Genomic DNA, 20,010 nt, shown 5'->3' with positions numbered 1-20,010 from the left:
AAAAAGAAATAAGAGAATGTCTCTCAGTGTACTCTAGGCTACTGTCAGGCTTTAGTGCAACCTCCAGCACATGCATATTTGCATTTTTTTGTTCAAAAAATCAAAACGAATATTTGCTTAACCCAGAATTTAGATCCTCACAAACTATAATACAAAGAGAGCCCAAAATGATTCAAGTGATAAAAAGGCCCAGATGCCTGGAAGTATTTGGTATATGCTAAGGATTCAACTGGAACTATTAATCCTAAACTCAGTCAGACTGTATCTTGAACCAATAATTTAGAGGTGCTCCTAAAACAATTCAGGATCCCAGAACTGAAGCAACAGTCTACTCCTAGTCCTTCGAGGGCAACACAGTGGAGTTTGGAGGCTCTCTCCCCATTCCTGCTACTACAGTAACCTGAGAATACTATGTCTCCATTAGAACACTTTTCACCTTTTTATTGTTAATGTTGGCTTGTTTCCACAAACATGCCCTCAAATTGGTAAGTAATTCAAGGGATCCTAGACAATTCACATTAATCATCTTTAATTCAAAGGATCACGATATAGTAAATAATCACAGTAATTACTGATTAAATGAATGAACGTGTATAGGCATACCTCAGAGATACTGCAGGTTCAGTTCCAGACCACTGTTACAGGGCGAATATCACAATAAAGTCACATGAATTTTTTGGTTTCCTAGTGCATATAAAAAGTTATGTTTACACTGTATAGTCTATTAAGTTTGTAACAGCATTACGTATAAAGCACAATGCACATACCTTAATTTAAAAATACTGCTAAGAAGTACTAACAATGATGTGAGCCTTTGGCAAGTCATAATCTTTTTGCTGGTGAAGGGTCTAGCCTCAATGTTGATGGCTGCTGACTGATCCAGGTGGTTGCTGCTGCAGATTGGGGTGGCTGTGGCAATTTCTTAAAATAAGACAATAAAGTTTGCTGCTCAGTTAACTATTCCTTTCACAAAAGATTTCTCTTTCATAGCACTTTACTCACAGAACTTTTTTCAAAACTGGAGTCAATTCTCTCAAACCCTGCTGCTCCTTTATCAACTAAGTTTATGTAATATTCTAAATTCTTTGTCGTCATTTCAACAATGTTCACAGCATCTTCACCAGGAGTAGATTCCTTCTCAAGAAACCACTTTCTTTGCTTGTCCATAAGAGGAAATTCCTCATCCACTCAAGTTTCATCATGAGATTGCAGCAATTCAGTCTCATCTCCAGGCTCCACTTCTAATTGCAGTTCTTTTGCTATTTCCAACATATCTGCAGTTATTTCCTCCATGGAAGTCTTGAACTCCTCATTATCATCCATAAATCAACTTCTTCTAAACCCATGTTAATGGAGGTTCTCCTCCCATGAATCACAAATGTTCTTAATGGCATCTGGAATGGTGAAACCTTTCCAAAAGGTTTTCAATTTATTTTGTCCAGATGTATCAAGGGAATTACTATCTATGGCAGCTATAGCCTTACAAAATGTATTTCTTAAATAATAAGACCAGAAATTCAAAATTACTCCTTGATCCATGGAGTACAGAATGGATGTTGTGTTAGCAGGCATGAAAACAACATTAATCCCTATGTACATCTCCATCAGAGCTCTTGGATGACCAGATACATTTTCAGTGGGCAGTAATATTTTGAAAGGAATCTTTTCTTTTTCTGAGCAGTAGGTCTCAACAATGGGCTTAAAATATTAAGTAAATAATGCTACAAACAGGTGTGCCGTAATCCAGCTTTGTTGTTCCACTCATAGAGCACAGGCAGAGCAGATTTAGCAGAATTCTCAGGGGCCCTAGGATCTTCAAAATGGTAAATGAGCATCCGCTTCAACTTAAAGTCACCAGCTGCATTAATTCCTAACAAGAGAGTCAGCATATCCTTTGAAGGAAGCCAGGTACTGACTTCTCCTCTCTAGCTATGAAAGTCCTAGATGGCATCTTCTGCCAATAGAAGGCTGCTTCATCCATCTACACTGAAAATCTGTCACTTGGTGTAGCCGCCTTCATCAATGATCTTAGCGGGATCTTCCAGATAACTTGCTGCAGATTCTACGTCAGGTTCTACATCATAACTTGTGCAGCTTCACCTTGCACCTTTGTATTATGGACACAGTTTATTTCCTTCAATCTCATGAACCAACCTCTGCTAGCTTCAAACTTCTCTTTTGAAACTTCCTCACCTTTCTCAGCCTTCAAAAAATTAAAGAGAGTTAGGTAGGACCTTGCTCTGGATTAGGGTTTGGATTAAGTGAATGTTGTACCTGGTTTGATCTTCTATGCAGACCACTAAAACGTTCTCCATATCAGCAATAAGGTTGTTTTGCCTTCTTATGATTCATGTGTTCACTGGAGTAGTACTTTTAATTTCCTTCAATTACCTCTTTTGCATGTGCAACTTGGTTAACTGTTTGTGGCACAGGAGAACTAGCTTTTGGCCTTTCTCAGATTTCGACATGCCTTCCTTACAAAGTTTAATCATATTCAGCTTTTGATTTAATGTGAGAGACTTGTGACTCTTCCTTTCAATTGAACACTTAGGCCTTTATAGGGTTACTAACTGGCCCAATTTCAATACTGTTGTGTCTCAGGGAACAGGGAGGCCCCAGGAGAGGGAAAAAAATGGGGGAATAGCCAGCCGGTCAAGCAGTCAAAACACACACAACTTTATCAAGCTTGCCATCTTACGTGGGCGTGGTTTGTGATGCCCCAAAACAATTACAATAGTAACATCAAAAATCACTGATCACAGATCACCTCAACAGATATAACAATGAAAAGGGTGCTCACTTCAGCAGCATATATACTAACAGTGGAATGATACAGAGAAAATTAGCATGGTCCCTGTGCAAGGATGACATGCAAATTCATGAAACATTCCATATTTTTTTAAAAATTATAAACAATGAAAAGTTTTGAAATATTGCAAGACTCACCAAAATACGACACAGAGACACAAAGTGAGCACATGCTGTTGGAAAAAACGTTGCCAACAGACTTGCTCAACACAGGGTTGCCACAAACCTTCAATTTGTAAGAAATGCAGTATCTGCAAAGCACAACAAAAGCAAGCACAATAAAACAAGGTATGCCTGTACAGTCTTCCATGTAACTGAGCATCAGTGCCCAACAACAGTAGATCCCATCTTCCTTAATGAGCCCTAAATAACTCTAATTAACATCTGTGGCAATTTACCATTGCTAAAAATAATAAAACCACATTACATTTGTATAACATCTCACAGTTTACAAAGTACTTCCACACGTATCATCAAATCTGAATCTCACAAAGTTCTTCAAAACAGACTTTTTTTTTTTTTTTTTTTTTGAGACGAAGTTTTGCTCGTTTCCCAGGCTGGAGTGCAATGGCACGATCTCGGCTCACTGCAACCTCTGCCTCCCGTTTTCATGGGATTCTCCTGCCTCAGCCTCCCGAGTAGCTGGGATTATAGGCGCCCACTACCAGGCCTGACTAGTTTTTTGTATTTTTAGTAGTGCCAGGGTTTCACCATGTTAGCCAGACTGGTCTCAAACTCCTGACCTCAAGTGATCCACCTGCCTCAGCCTCCCAAAGTGCTGGGATTACAGGCATGAGCCACCGCACCTGGCCGAAAACAGGGTTTTTTTAAATCACCTTTTTTTTTCTCTCTCTCTCTCTCTAATAAATGAGGCTGAAAGAGGTTAAGGGGTTTGCTATAGGTCTCACATCATGTAAAGAAACGCACAGACCACAGAAGGGCTCCAGTGCTCTTTCCACCCTAAGAAAGAGCAGCAACAGACATCCCAAAATGTGGAGGGATGGTGTAAGAACTAGTACTGTTGTCATAGACACTTTCATTCATTATCTTACTTGATCCTCTCAACAACCTTGTGCAGCAGGTAATAAAGAATGCAGGAAAGCCGTGTCAGTGGCACAGCCAGAACTCAAGTCCAGGTGGTAACTAGTTTAAAGTCTATGCTTCACAAATGCTGATGTGCCCAAACTGACCACAGAAGCTCATTAGGGATAAGTTTTCCATATTCAGCAAATCAAGGGGACACTTACCAGTTAACTCTGACATGTGATGCCTGAACTTGAATTCTGCCTCTCTCTTGCTCACTGTACAAATCTCGACAAGTGACCAAACTGCTCTGTAACTCCATTTCTCTATCTGTAATACTGGGATGATAACATAACCTACCTCATAGGGTTGTTGTGAGAATTAAATTAATAGTTATAAAGCACTTAATATTTATAAAGCACTGAACAGTAATTAGCATATAGGGTGACAGAAATGTTTGCTAAATACCAAAATACTATATAATTTCTTGAACATTAGGCAGCAGGATACAATTATGCTGAAGCAGTTCGATTCTTTTGCACTTGCTTATTCAAATTTTTTAAAAATAACATCTGGTTTGTCATTGTGGAAGAAAGCACTGTTACATACAAATACCTAAATGGGGTGACCACAGTTTCATTTCATTTAGGTTTTTCTTTTTTAGACGAAGTCTCGCTCTGTCACCCAGGCTGGAGCGCAGTGGCATGATCTCAGCTCATTGCAACCTCCACCTCCCTGGTTCAAGCGATTCTCCTGCCTCGGCCTCCCGAGTAGCTGGGATTACAGCCGCGCACCACCATGCTTGGCTAATTTTTTGTATTTTTAGTAGGGACAGGGTCTCGAACTCCTGACCTCAAGGGATCTGCCCGCCTCAGCCTCCCAAAGTGCTGGGATTACAGGCGTGAGCCACCACACCCAGCTTCATTTAGTGTTTTACAGCAATGGGTCCAGAGATTTTCTCCTTAGGTGTTCATGTATTCAAAAGCCTATAGTCAACTCCAGGAAAGGTGATTTGGAACTTCTGCAACACAACTAAAAGCCTACAGAAGAGAAACCTAGTTGTCCAACAAACAGAATCTTATAAAGCCACAAAACCCAACAGCAGTACCATTTGTGTCTTGTAGTCATTTATATAATAACTAAGAATTGGTCAATAGACCATGAAAGCCTGTTTACCAAAGATGGTAGATGTTCTAATTTGACTTTTCTATATTTGACATGTGTTCCTTTTCCCTCCCCCATTCCCACTAAAAAAACACTTCATTTTTTCTGGGAATTAACTGACTTAACAGCACTAACGTACCATGGGTACAATTAGAACTCTGGTCGCAGGATCACAGAGTTCTGCTATCTCAAGTTAAAGCTATTTCAAATTATTATTCCTGTAATCAAGAACTGTCATCACTTCAAGACAACACGTGGACCCCCTTCTCAGGCTAGCCAAAAAAAAACTCAAGGCACCACTGGCAGAGTCTACTAATTTCAATAGGCATGTTAGCCTTCCTTTTTTAAAATTAAAAGATAAACCAGGCCAGGCGCAGTGGCTCACGCCTGTAATCCCAGCACTTTGGGAAGCCGAGGTGGGCAGGTCAAGAGGTCAGGAGTTTGAGATCAGCCTGGCCAACATGGTGAAACCCCGTCTCTACTGAAAATACAAAAAGTAGCCAGGTGTAGTGGCGTGCGCCTGTAATCCCAGCTACACGGGAGGCTGAGGCAGGACAGGAGAATCACTTGAACCTTGGAGGCAGAGGTTGCAGTGAACGAAGATCACGCCACTGCACTCCTGCCTGGGTGGCAGAGTGAGACACTGTCTCAAAAAAAAAAAAGATAAAGATAAGCCATATGTGCTTCAAAATTACCTTCAAGGGGTAGCCCCCAGAATTTCTCCAGAAGGTGAAAAAAGTTCAGTGAATCTGAACGGTATAAACAGCTGAGACTGCTGCCTAATGCAAAATAAATTAGTCAAAGAGCTCAAATTTGGAAAACAGAAATCAATGCTTTATGTCACTTCTTTAAAAAAAAATTTTTTTTTTTTTTTTTTTTTGAGATAGTCTCACTCCATCGCCCAGGCTGGAGTGCAGTGGCACCATCTCGGCTCAATACAATCTCTGCCTCCTGGGCTCAAGTGATTCTTCTGCCTCAGCCTCCCAAGTAGCTGGGATTACAGGGATGCACTACCACGCCCGGCTAATTTTTGTTCTTTTTAGTAGAGACGAGGTTTCACCATGTTGGCCAGGCTGGTCTCAAGTTCCTGACATCAGGTGATCTGCCCGCCCGCCTCAGCCTCCCAAAGTGCTAAGATTATAGGCGTGAGCCACTGCACCTGGCCTAAAAAATTATCTCTAATACGTAAAGGGTGAAAAATACACATAGAAGCAATATTTTATATTCCAGCCCCCATCCCCTTCCCATCCAATCCACTTAGAGATGATACAGAATCCACAGGAAAGGAGTATCCTGATAAGTCCATATCCAGAAGCACATAAGCTGCCATCCTAAAAGTGACGATGGCATGAGAAATCGGGGCATCAAAAAGAAATGCAGTGGTAAGGCTAAAGAGCCTTCTCTTTCTGCCTACTGTCCCTCAACAAATCCTAATACCTACCCTACACCTACATTACTCCATATTGTAGATTTTAATCCCCGGCCTGCCAGTTAAAACAAACAAGCAAAAATGGCATAAACTCTGGAGAAAAGTGCTTTTTTTTTTTTTTGAGACAGGGTCTCGCTCTGTCACCCAGGCTAGAGTGCACCTCAGGTGATCCACCCACCTCGGCCTCCCAAAGTGCTGGGATTACAGGTGTGAGCCACCGCACCCAGCCTCTCCTTCCTATCTTAAATGATGATACATCAAATTTTTATGCATAGAAAACTATAAAATACTGGCCGGGCGTGGTGGGTCACGCCTGTAATCCCAGAACTTTGGGAGGCCGAGGCAGACGGATCACCTGAGCTCAGGAGTTCAAGACCAGCATGGCCAACATGGCAAAACACCATCTCTACTAAAAATACCAAAGTTAGCTGAGCGTGGTGGCGGGTGCCTGTAATCCCAGCTACTCGGGAGGCTAAGGCAGGAGAATCGCTTGAACCCAGGAGGCAGAGGTTGTAGTGAGCCAAGATCACACCACTGCACTCCAGCCTGGGTGACAGAGCAAGACTCCATCAAGAAAAGAAGAGAAAAGAAGAGAAAAGAGAGGGGAGGGGAGGGGAGGGGAGGGGAGGAGAGAAGAGAAGAGAAGAGGAAAACGATAAAATACTACAAGTACTAGAAAATTTTTTAAATCCTGGAGTAGAAGAGACATTCCTAAGCATGACACAGACCCTGAAAACCTAGAGGAAAAGACTGATATAAAAGTGAACAGATAAAGAAAATATTAGTGACTTAGTAAACAAAACTAGTTTCTCTATGTAACTCCCAAAGAAATTAGTAAGAAAAAGGCAAACATCCAACCAAAAAAAAGCAGGCAAGGGATATGAACAAGTCACAATGAGTTACCAATTAATGTTCAACAAAATTAACTGCAAATTTTTTTAAATTGAGATTTTTTTTCCCCAGGATCAGTTACCCTACTCACCCCCTCCCATCCATAAATACAACTACTACGTCTCATCATATGCTACCTCAACACTCAATGGAGAACATGCATGTGTGTGTGTGTGTATATATATATACATACATATATAGTGTGTGTGTGTGCATAAGGAAGAATAAGTTTGCCAATTATAGCAGTGTTTATACACGAGAGTTCCTTGTTACTTAAAAGTGAATGTCAGCTGCACCCCAGCCATACCACCTCTCTAAGAGACCATCAAGAGAAATTTTTCCTCTGCTTCAGCATCTGGGGTACTCAATATGACAGATGCAATATATTTTTACCCTTGTGTACTTACGCATTTTTTAAAAAGTTCCTTTACTCATTTAAAAATGAACAGTAATCTGTGGGGAATTAATTGACTTAGTAGGCTAACTCTCATAGAAAAGTAAGCTAAACCTTTTGCTTAAGATAAATAATTAAATTAAAATGAAATCTAGCATAAAAGGAAATCTGTCATACCCTAAAATTAGCTGGAAATATTTGTTTCTACAGTTCACAAACTATCTTTTTGCTAATGAGAGCAGGATATTTCTTTCTCTCTCTCTCTCTCTTTTTTTAAGAGACAGAAAGAGAGAAAGTATTCAAAGCAATGGCATATTTCTGATAAAGACTTCCAAATCAGCACACAACAAAAGCCCAAAGATACTGAACAAGTTGTTTCAATTTTTTTATGTCACGGAAAGGTAGAACTGTGTATATGTACCTGAAAAATAAGCTAAGTTGCAATTAATTTTGACACATCTTTTTTAAAATAATTCAAAGATAATGTTGAATCTTTTTAACACATACATATTTATTTATTTTATTTTTTATTTTTTATTTTTTTTGAGACTGAGTTTTGCTCTGCCGCCCAGATGGGAGTGCAGTGGTGCGATGCTGGCTCACTGCAACCTCTGCCTCCCGGGTTCCAGCGATTCTCCTGCCCCAGCCTCCGGAGTAGCTGGAATTACAGGGGTGCACCACTAGGCCCAGCTAATTTTTTGTATTTTTAGTAGAGACAGGGTTTCACCATGTTGGCCAGGCTGGTCTCGAACTCCCGACCTCAGGTGATCTGCCCGCCTCAGCCTCCCAAAGTGCTGGGATTACAGGTATGAGCCACCGCGCACAGCCAACACACACATATTTAAAGGGAATTTTTTTCAAAATTCATGCTTACATTTTCTCCCAAATCATTTTTTTAATTCAATGATTTCTTTTTCTAACACTTTTATCCTTTTAACAATTTCACCTTCAAAGTACTGAATGAACTAAGAACACTGATTTTCTAACACTGTACCTCTTCTCTGCCAATTGTCAATAGTTCTATCATGCATCCCACAAAGGTAACATCACTGATGAAATCTAATTTCTCTCTCTGCAATTAAAATACCCACCTGTTCCATCAGAAGTTCCTTTCTTACAATCTGTCAAAGTGATATGCAACCCCTCAAAAGCACTGATTAGAATGAAAAAAACTAGAAAAAAACCTTGAATAGAGAAACCACTAACTGTGTAAAGCACACAATTTCTTTAACTTTCATTTTTAATAGTATTAATATAAAGAACCACCAAAGACAGTAAGTATACAGATTCACAGTGTGGGAAAAAAAGAACACTGGACAGATCATCAAAATCCTAGGTGGTGGTCCTAACTCTGTAACTGACTTGACCAATGATTCTGGACCAGATACTAATTCTAAGCACCAATAGGCAAGCACACAGCTCACCATGAATAAAGCTAACTAGCCAGCAAATTTTACACGTTTGTATCCCTCTAATACAGTTATTAGAGTAAACTTGATGAACTAGACTATGAAGGCATCTTGCTAAGTTAATTTAAGAATTTCACTTTAACTTAAAAGAGGATGTACTTCCTTATACTCATCTCTGGCATGCTGAATTCTACTTTACCAGTAGGAATGACAGAGAACGGGGTAATCAAACATCGATTCTTGTCCTAATCTACACCAAAGAGGTCTGCTTTGTTTGGCTGGCAACCTCCAGCTGACTTGTGTACATTAGGTCCAAGCCCATAAGAAAAGGCAGGGGATTTGACAGTTTTAAGCCCATAGCCATGTCTTACAGAACCTAAAACAACTACAACTTTCAAAGCCCTTCAAAAAAAACAGGCTCTCTAATGAAGCCTCAGAATGTTACGAGTTGGAAGAGATCTTGGACTTGCTCTACTCCAACCCCATCGTTTTACAGATGAGGAAATCAAAGCCCAGGGTAGGTGAAAATGAATGCCCAAAGTCACGCCAAGTTTCCCAACTCTCAGACTACTTTCTCTAAAAAAGCCGTACATTTTCTCTCACAGTGTGAGATAAAAGGAAAAAATTCTTTCCCAAAGTTCTGTTTTTGAAGAGGAGAGTTACTTTGACCCAACCCCCACCCCCAACACACCAGCCAAGCTCTTGCTGTATTTAAAAACATGCCTGGTATTTGAAAAGAAAGCCCAAACACTGTAACACATTATTAACTGAGGCAGTTATATGAAAAGATTCATTCTCCACCTGCTCTTTCTCAGATGTTTGACTCAGAAGAAATAGCAACAAATACAAATCTCTTCCTGCTTAAACAGAATGTGAGAAAAAACCTTTAAAAAAATTACAACCAATTCAAATTCTCTCTAACTTCACTTTCTAATTAGATTTTTCACTCATTATTGAAATGGTCCAAAACCAAATATTTCAAATTTCATCAGTCTTCAACTGAATGCTTTCAAAAACTAGAAGCAAGGCTAATTTACTTTTAGCCAAGCTCCAGTTAGAAAAAAATATGCCAAAATTCTGGATGTTTTTTGCTTATGTTTTTCTAAAGTATTGATATCTCCAAAATCATACAATATGTGCAACCTCCAAACAAAGTATTTTATGGAGTTTTCATTGTCAACTTCTAGGTCACAAACTCAGAGGCCTAGCTAGGCTTACACCTCCACAAGACACTTTATTGTTAAACGCATTTTACAATGTATAAAAATCTCAAATGTAAAAAATACAACAGGGAAAAAAATTACTTCAGTATGCATGTGGCATTACAGAACGGTTATGCCTTGTTTCATTTAACATACCAAAAAGTATATGAGGCCAAGTCACGGTAATACAACAAAACCATTCCAACTCTAAAATCAAAGAATAACAACACTTCATTAATCCAGTAACTGTTATTATGCTTGATAAAAAGCATAATATCACACAACTTCAAAGAGCTGCTATTTCACAGTTACCTAAATATACTGTCTTTTAATCAAAGTATCATTAAAGTCTATTCTTTCTAGGTACTTGAGTTTCAATTTATCAAAAGTTTCTGGAGTTGAAGTTTCATACAAATCCAGTTAGTCATACAGCCTTAGGTTATAAATATCTAATATATCTAATGAATTCATATGGTCGATTTTGTTTAATTATATTATCTTTAGAAAGCCAAAGGTACGTATAAAAAAGGGTTTGCCGTAGAATCACAGTGACGTCAGGCCAGATTCAAAACCCCTCATTACCAGTGTTCCACCAGATGCATGTGATTAAAGGGATGGAATGGGCTTAGAAGGTGGAACTTTAAAGAAAAAAAAAAAAAGACTTCATTTTCCCAGGCTGTTTTAGACATTTTGATAACAACTCTTTCTCTTTTTCAAAATGTCAGGCGTCTTTAAAGGAATCGTTTTTCTATTGAGCGGCTTCAGGATCTCTGGACTTTCACAGTACAATCAAACCCTTCTCCAGTCCAGATAGACTGAATTATGTTAAACCCTGGCACATAACAAAATCATTAAATCTAAGATGCCTCATTTGACAGATGTCTCATTAAATTCACTGCAAAATTAAGTACAAGATGCCTTTGAAAAGTTGGGGGAAACCTGTTAACTCTAAGAAAACTTTCAGAGAGAGCTATTCTCTCAAAATGCAGAGTTCACTCACGTGAAATAGAAGATATTAATAGTATGTGGCACATCTAAAATCTCCTGCCATGGGAGAAATGCCGCTATATGTATGTGTGTTTAACACATCCCTGGGGACCCAAACAGGATGGAAGCAGAAAAATCAGGGCACACACCACCAGCTGCTTAACAAAATTCCACAAATTAAATTCAACAAATGTTAAACTAAAATGCCAAGGATTATACTAGGCTTGGATCACATACAATGTCAGTGAATGTTATGTTACCAGTAAATGAAAAGCTAAATTCAGGATTCTAAGAAGAGAATGAGAAACAACAAAAACATTTTACACTTAAAAAATAACTTATCTTTGTATATATCGATCATTTAAGGTGGGTGATTTGATAATCTTATAGCAACCAAAAGATAAAACTTTCAACCTAAAACTTTACACAAACTCATTTACACTCATCTCCTGCCCCTACAATTACTTCAATGAGTACAAAAGACACATGAATTTAGGAATAACTACGAAATTCAAGGAGAAGAACTTACTACCTCTAGCACTATATAACATACAAATTATAAAAATTATACAAGAGCACAGTAACATCAAGAAAGCATCATTAAAAGACAACTCGATTTTTTAATAATAGGTTTAGGCAAATAAGATATTTAATGAGAAATATTTTCAGTTACTTAAAAGCCATGTTTTAAAGCAACTGAACTGTCACATACACACACACACACACACACTCCCCCCTCAAAAGTTACCCACTTTTCAGGCGAAGTGTTAATTCTCTACTTCCCAATGAAGATTTACAGTTTAACAAATAGGTATGCTTGAATAAGAGAATAAAGAACTAGTATGTAAACTTTAATTCATATCAACTTCAATCCAAGCATGACTATTTGCAACCAGGATATTTAGAACACTTCAGTACTCTTTCCATACTGTCTCCTTATTTGTCCATCTTGATTCTTTACATTCTTAAAGGCACCATGATAACAGAACCATCCACATTTCACAAGAAATACCACTTTGAACTAGAGAATAATACCACCTCATTACCAACAAAAACAGCATATTTTTGGAATGCTTTTAACCAAGGGAAAAATTCAAGTGTAAATTTAATTTAGCATCGATTCATGGAAAGTGATACGAATTGCAAAACAGAATACCCAAGCTCTCTATTCTCCGCCCTCCCGAGGACGGAAATATGACGAGTCAGATCTCTCTGTGCATCAGTTTCTCCATCAGAAAAGAAGATTCCCACTGACTCCTCCTTAACCCTGTTTTTGAAAGGGCGAATGAAATAATTTATGTAAAAACGCTTTAAGATGTTTGAAGATAATAAAAACCAATGTATTGTAGATGTTATCAAGCCATAGTAGTGAAGGGCGGCATGTACTTTACAACAAAAACAAATAAATATAAAATATAAATATAAAAATGTAAAATACTAAAAAAAAAAAAAAAATTTAAACCCTCTGTACTGAAAATTAAAGGGACTGTTCAAGCACACACTGGTGTCACACGTTCAAACCGCGTTACTCAATACTGCTGTAATTATAGTAATAAGAACCTGCTGTCAATATTATAGCTTAATGCTGAACCACCTCTCCCCTCTTGGTTTGCATGTAGGAAACCACATAAGGTTTGATCATTCCCAGAAGAGAAAAGAAAGAAAATATGAGAGGGATAAAAAGATTGTTCCCGCGAAATCCCAAGGAGTCACACACAAAAATACCTTGATCCAAGATTCACTAGGTACAGTGAATGTGCACTTTATTCTGTCAACACCCTTTGTCATTATTAAAATTCGAACAGAAATTGCTAGACTACTCAGATCTAAGTGCTGGGAGAAGAGTCAAAAAATATTAAAAGATATAGTTTAATGCTGCCCTACATCAATGACAAAGGCTCCCCAGAGAGTCTAAAACAAAAGCTCATTCATGTTTAGGAGTCCATAACTTATGTCGGGCAACCTTAAGTTCTTGAATTTTTTAACCCATAATTACTCTCTTTCGGACAAAATTTAAGATGTCTGATTTTAAAAGGATATTAAATACTTAAGTAACTTCAGATAAAGCTAATTAAATTTTCCCATATCTTAAGTCAGCTAAGAGAATGGTGGCCTGGTAGATGCTATAACAATTTTCAAACTAAGTTTTCATTAACAACTCTGTAATTAGATAGTACCTTTATCCAAGGCCTTCTCGCTCATTAAAGACTTTCATTTTACTTTACCCAGATAAATACTTAAATATTCAAAGCAACCACAAACGGCTTTCAAAGCCTCTAAAAAACAACCTTAGTCAGGTTATAAATACTAAAATTGAATAGAAAGGTGATCTTCAAGAGAGCAGACCCTCAAGACAGTAGATAAGCTCAATTTAAATGCAGAAAAATATTCAAAAGAATTTGAAAACAACTTCGTAGCTATCCTTAACCCCAACTATACGTAAACAAAACATGCAGCAATAAATTTAAAAATAAGTTATATATAAAATTACCAATGGGGTACAGAATTTTCAAAAACCCTGTAAAAGATGTCATCTAAAACAAACATTAATTATTCTCTTCCTACAGAAAAAAACTACTACCAAAATGTAACTCTGTCCTGTTGAGGTGTCCTATATTCTGTTGGAACACAGAGATCATTTCTAGGAATCACTTCCAGCCTGGTGCAAACCTTCACTATATGTGGAGTCCTGACAATGTTTCCATAAGTGAGACTACGCTTTTGTTCATCAATAACTGAACTTCTTTGCAAAAATTCAAGTGGATTCACCATACACTAAATTTTGTTCTATTGCAAATGAATAACAGCAGAGATGTCTGGTATATTAACTTAGGCTTAAAATAAGCTCAACTTTGCTTAAAAGCCGAAATAAGCAATTAGACAACTTTGCAACAATCAGGCATTTTTCTTCTAGGACACCTATACACTGGCTTCATGTTAAAGAATAGGGTGGATACTTTGTGTGGCATCCCCACACATCTGAGTATATGTAAGCATATACTCAGAGGCATATATGCATTTATGCTGTGCATATAGAAATAAGGCAGTAAGTGCGGAATGAGGTAACAATCACTGCTTTTCATAAAGAACAAAACAAAAAGATTAAAAGATCATGCCAAACATTTAAGACTTAACCAGGAAAGACTTGTCATTTTAATATTGAGATGAGGTTTTGAGAAAAAAAAAAAAGTGCTTATTACCCATTAGAATATTTTAGACACTCTTGAAGAGAATCAAAGGGAAACACAGATTCAAATTTCATAACTGTGACACCCAAAACCTTTCCATGGACACTTACCGCAATGGATATATCCAATCATAAGCAAACTCTTTCCATATAAAATTTGTTCAAACTCTATTTAATACATCCCTTGTTTTTATATACAGTTCCTTCCATGTAGTTAAAGGGCATTTAATTTTTTATTTTTTTTTTATTTTTAATGCTTTTAATGCTTTTGTGAAATAACAATATTTTACGAATTACACGAATTAAAGGAGAAAAGAATACAGTTGTTGATCTTACATAAAAAATCATCTATTTCCTGGACCATAAACTTTAAAAGCCATGTCATCGAGTTGACAAATTGTCTTCAGATACTGCAAATGCTACTGTATTACGATTTGGTTTTCTTTACAAGGAAAAGATTCATCAGAAATCCACTTAAATTTCAGAAAAACTTCCAAGAAATTTAAAGGGCATCTCTCTCACCAGGAATCCTGTCAGTCTTGCATATTTCAATGTGGGAGTAAAGATGTAAAGATTTCTTCATGCAAACTAATTAAACTGCCACTGGGACACACAAGCTGGACCAAAAGACATTAAATTGTAAAGAATGGCTACAAATTAATGGAGTTACAAGTATGATTATTTTCCACCATCACCTACAACCTAAAAACCTAAAGTTAGCGAAGATTTAACACTCCTGATTTAATTTTGCTATGAGAACTTTATTTTAAATAAAATTCCTTATCACTGAGAACATAATTATTCAAACCAGACAAGGAAAGGGATGTAAACTACTTAGAAAACTCAAGTACAATATCCAGCATCTATAGCTCCTGAATTTAGTACTAGCCAAATCTTTAGCCAAAAGAGAAACATTACATGGGTCACCCCTAGTCAAGAATTTGATAATGTACTGATACAAGACGGGGGAAGATTTTACACATCTGAAGAAATAGTAACCACTTAAATCCTTCTTGTGAACCTTCCTGCAAGGCGTATTGCGGTGGTCAGTTCTGACCATAAAAGCTGGAAAAAATGAGAGAAACAGGCAAAATCTTTTTTTTATGCAAGACAAATTTGCAGACGAAACAGAAATCGAGCAAAAAAAGCGCTGGGGAAAAGTATCAGTTAAAAAGGGACCCTTTTGTCAGATTTCTAATGAGGGCTCCGTGGGTAATTTATGAGTGTGGCAGAGCTGAATAAACAAAGGCACCAGTTGACAAGTCAGGAGCTCCCGGTGGCACACACAGCTAGAACGCTGAACTGGACAGTCAAATGCAGGCAAAAGTGTTATAGAGCATTTTTGTTGTCATTTCTCCTGTCCGTCTTATGCTCACGTGACAGTTTACCTGAAATCCCAAACAGCCTGAAACCCTACATGCCCCTGAGGAAGCACCTTTATGGTTAAAGGTGCTCTTGCCTCTTTCAGGAGGGATCTGCTTCCTGTACTTCCTGGTGATTCAGCCACCTCTTTCACATTGCTTTCCAACCTCTGAGCCCTCAAGATTGATAAAACGTGCAGATTTAAAGATTGCTCAATCTAGTACTACACAGACTGTATGAAAAAGCTGTAAAGTTTAAGACAAAGACTCACCAGGACCCGCACTTACTCTTGGGTTGGGCAAATTGACAAGCAATTTGAATCACTCCTCGGTCCTCGGCAGCTTTTGCAACCACCCGTCAAGGCAGGTGACTTCCTTACCTGCATAGAAGCGGATGAGGCAGCCAATCTCCGAGTCCATGCCTTCCTCCTGCACCCTCCACAGCTCCCCAAATCCCAGTTGGAAGAGGTAGTCATTTTGGATCTGCAATGGCTTCTCCTCCGCCTCCAAGCGCCGGGTGGTCTCTCCGTGGAGCTGCACGTACAGGGTGGGCGGCGGGGGCGGCGGAGGCGCTTTCTCCGCGGTCACCCCGCTCCTCCCGGGGGTCGACTGGAGGCCTCCCGGGGCCACGGCGGCCGCCGCCTTCTCCTCGCACGACCCCTCGCGGACGGCCCCGCCCGGACTGTCAATGGCCCTCGGGGCTTTCTGCTGCGGCCGAGGGGAGGAAGCCGTCTGGGGAGGCGGGAGGGGCTGCGCGGGGTGGCCGGGACGGCGGGGCTGGCCCGGGACCCCCGTCGGGGCCGAGACTGCGTCGGCCTCGAGCTCTTCCGACGACGACGAGGAGCCGCCGCCGCCGCTGCTGTAGGGGTCCAGCCGGTCAGACACGCTCTCGGCGCTGGGACTCAGGCTGAAGCTCTCGGTGTCGGAGGCCACAGGCCGCGGGGCGCGGGGCGAAGAGGCAGGGCCCCCAACGAACGGCTCGCCCGGGCTGGAGTCCGAGGGCGCTGGGCTGGCGCGGCGCGACCACCTGCCCGGGCCGCCGGCGGGCAGGGGTAGGTCGGCGGGGGGCGCGCGCGGAGGACCCCCGACGGCACCCGGCGCGCTCCTCGCGGGCTGTACCTCCGAGTCCTGCGGCTCCGGGGGCGCCAGCCGGGGGCCGGCCTCGGGGGGCGGCTCAGCGGGCTCCCGGGCGGCGGCGGCTCCGGGCCCCTGGCCCAGCACCTTCACCACGCCGCCGCCTTTGTGTCCCAGCTGCAGCAGGCGGGCGGCCACCTCGCCGGCCGTGGTGTCCAGTGTGCAGAGCACCGGGCGCAGGTAGGTCGAGGCCATGTGGCGGTCGAAGATATGCACGCAGCCGCGCTGGAGCTGGTGCCTCACCCAGTCCCGGTCCGACGGCTGCAGCTGCAGCGTCTGCCGGTGCTTCAGGAGCAGCGTCTTCCTGTCCAGGCTCCGGGTGCACAGCGACGCCGAGGCCGAGCAGGAGGCGGGGAGGCCAGCAGCGCCGGGGGAGTGCGAGGCAGCAGCGGCCGAGGACGACGACGACGACGAGGCGGCCGCGGCGGCCGCGGACAGATTCCTCTTCAGCCGCCCTCTCCTCAGCAGGAGGGAGTTGGCGCCGCCGCCGGCTCCGGGTACGGGGGCAGCCCCGCCGGCAATGGGCTGGGGCGCCCCGCGCCGCCTCCTGCGCCCGGCACCCCCTGCTCTGCCCGGCAGCGGCCCCGGCGGCGCCTCGCCCGGGGCCTCTTCCCGCGCCCCGCCGCCGCTGCCGTTCCCGCCGCTCGGGGCCGCCGGGGTCAGCGCGGGCTCCGGACTCCGGCCGCCCCCGGCCGCCGCCGCCAGAGCCGCAGCGGCGGCCGCCGGAGCCGAAGCTAGGTCCTCCCTGCCGGGCTCGGGGAGTCGCTGTGCCGTGGCCGCGGCGGCGGGCTCCATTGCAGTGGGGCTTCGCGTTTCCCCCCCAGCTCCGGAGGCAGCGGGCGGAGAGGGAGGCGATGAGGCGGAGGTGGGAGACGGCGGCGGCGCGCGGAGAAGGGAGAAGCCAATGGCGTTCTGCGCGGCCGTTCCAGGGGATTATGTGGCGATTCGGAGCATTCCGTCGGTGTCTCAGTGTTCCATCCCGCGCGCCCGCCTCGCCGCCACCGCCCCCCCGACACACGCCCTCCCCGCCCGGGTCGCGGGCTCCCCAGCGCCGGCCCCGCCCGCTCCCCCCGCCTCAACCCGGCGAACCAGCCGCGGATCTCGGCTCATTGAATATTAATCACGCGCCGGGAGCGGGAAGGCGGGAGGCTGGCAGGGCGGGAGGGACGCGTGTGCCTCATGAATATTCATCGCCGGCATGACGGCATTCCAGGGAGGAGTGGGGAGAGCCGGGGGATGGCCGGAGGCGGAGCTTCAGGGTAAACAAACGTGACGCGTGCGTACGAGGGCGGGGTGGGGGGGGACAGTTTCCCGGGAGGTTCCTGAGCCGGCCTCGGAGAGGGCGGTGAAGACCGACGCGCGCGGTAAACCTTGGGAGTTGTGGTTCTCGTAAGGTGACCGGCAATCCCGAGGGAAACATGGTGGACTACAAGTCCCAGCGGTCCTTTGGTTTTGCTCCTCCTAGCCGCCAGCAGCTGGCTATGGCCAGTGAGTATTGTGCCCTCTGCCGTTGAACTCTGTGCCAGAGTTCTTAATGAACACGAATGCTCATGTTCATTAACTTGTATTTTACCCGCACCCCAGCTTGCCAGATGACTTTTATTTTCCCTACTAATTAAAGGTGAGGGCTTTCAGGGACTCTAAACAGTACGAAGGTCCCAGGTCCTGGTCCTCACCTGCGCCCATTGTATAAGATAGAGATACACACCCGTCACACCACAGCATCACTGGCAGTCTGAGTGGGCCAACCTCACTTTTTCCCCACTTTTTCAAGACCCAGAAAGACAGGCAGTGTCTGGGAATTCTAAGTGAGGCTGTCGTTGAATGTGCTTGTTCGAAGGCACAACCCTAAGCCTGTCCTCTCCCTCTCCTGTATCTGAAAAGGAAAATAGCAAAGGACTGAGGTTTCATTGTTTCCCATTGATCTTGAAGTCTGAAGTAGTTTAATGACACGGAAAGCACTGGAAAGTAGAAGAAACATTAGAATGGAGTATGAGATGGGCTTTTTCCATGTGTTCTCTCTTAACGTCTTCTCTGGTTTTTTTCTTTCATCATTCAGGGAAAAAAAAAATAGTTTCTACTGCTACAATGTTTAGTCGTGGTCTGAAAAGTTGTATTTTTCGTCAGTTGAATCAATGTTGTAATCATTGGGCAGTTTACTATTTAAAAGAATTTTGTACACCTTTTTAATTGAATTAGCATTCCCCCAGTTGCTTTGTAATTCGGGATTTATTTTTTCTTTTCTTTTTTTTCTTTCTTTTTTTTTTTTTTTTTTTTTTGCCAAGAGTTGGGTCTGTCGCCCAGGCTGGAGTGCAGTAGCGCGATCTGGGCTCACTGCAACCTCCGCCTCTCGGGCCCAGGTGATTTTCCCACCTCATCCTCTGAGTAGCTGGGACTACAGGCCGTGCCACCACGCCCGGCTCATTTTTTGTATTGTTTTGTAGTGGGGGTGGGAAGTCCCTTCATGCTGCCCCGGCAGGTCTCAAGCGATCTGCCCGCCTCAGCCTCCCAAAGTGCTGAGATTACAGTCTTGAGCCACTGCGCCAGGCCCTAAATCTGGATTTTCACATGTGAAACTTTTAAACAGTTTTAAACCACATACTATCCAGGACCTGTTTTAACCTCAATAAAGTGACTAAACTTGCAGATGAAGAGTGAAGGGGGTTGGAGAGGGAGACCAACTGGAACTTACAGCAAGGAAAGACCTGCTTAGGTTATCACAGTTTCATTGAACAAGAATGAAGAAGCTATGGAGATAAAAATAAATATTTCTCAATGATTTTTTACATTCCTTATGATTTTCTGTATTTTCATTTAAAGTTTCACCCCTTAGCCTCATGAATCTATTAATAATATGTATTTTATTTAAATTCAATCAACAGCAACATATGAAAAATTAGGGAGATTGCAAGTTCTCCCAAGAATGATAACATTTTCAAGTCAATTAATTTAACAGATAATTAGAAACATTTATTATGTACCAGTCACCGTGTTAACAGCAGTTGAATAAATCACACACTG

At 42.3% G+C, this 20,010-nt stretch overlaps 1 protein-coding gene and 1 non-coding gene across 2 annotated transcripts in view; one reads left to right on the top strand and one right to left on the bottom strand.

Annotated features, from left to right (window-relative positions):
* Positions 1-17,920, bottom strand: part of PHLPP1 (PH domain and leucine rich repeat protein phosphatase 1) — a 257,199-nt gene extending 239,279 nt beyond the window's left edge. Inside the window, exon 1 of the mRNA XM_054460529.2 lies at positions 16,236-17,920. Coding sequence (XP_054316504.1) covers positions 16,236-17,784 — 1,549 coding nt within the window. The 5' untranslated portion in view covers positions 17,785-17,920. The remainder of the gene's footprint in view (positions 1-16,235) is intronic.
* Positions 2,793-2,899, top strand: LOC129019245 (U6 spliceosomal RNA). Its single transcript, XR_008495576.1, has one exon. It is a non-coding gene; the product is annotated as a U6 spliceosomal RNA (small nuclear RNA).
* Positions 17,921-20,010: the final 2,090 nt, after the last annotated feature.

This window comes from Pongo pygmaeus, chromosome 17 (genome assembly GCF_028885625.2).
Source record: "Pongo pygmaeus isolate AG05252 chromosome 17, NHGRI_mPonPyg2-v2.0_pri, whole genome shotgun sequence".
Lineage (NCBI taxonomy): Eukaryota > Metazoa > Chordata > Mammalia > Primates > Hominidae > Pongo > Pongo pygmaeus.
Note: the sequence above shows the minus strand (reverse complement) of the source record. Positions and strands in the feature narration are given on the sequence as shown.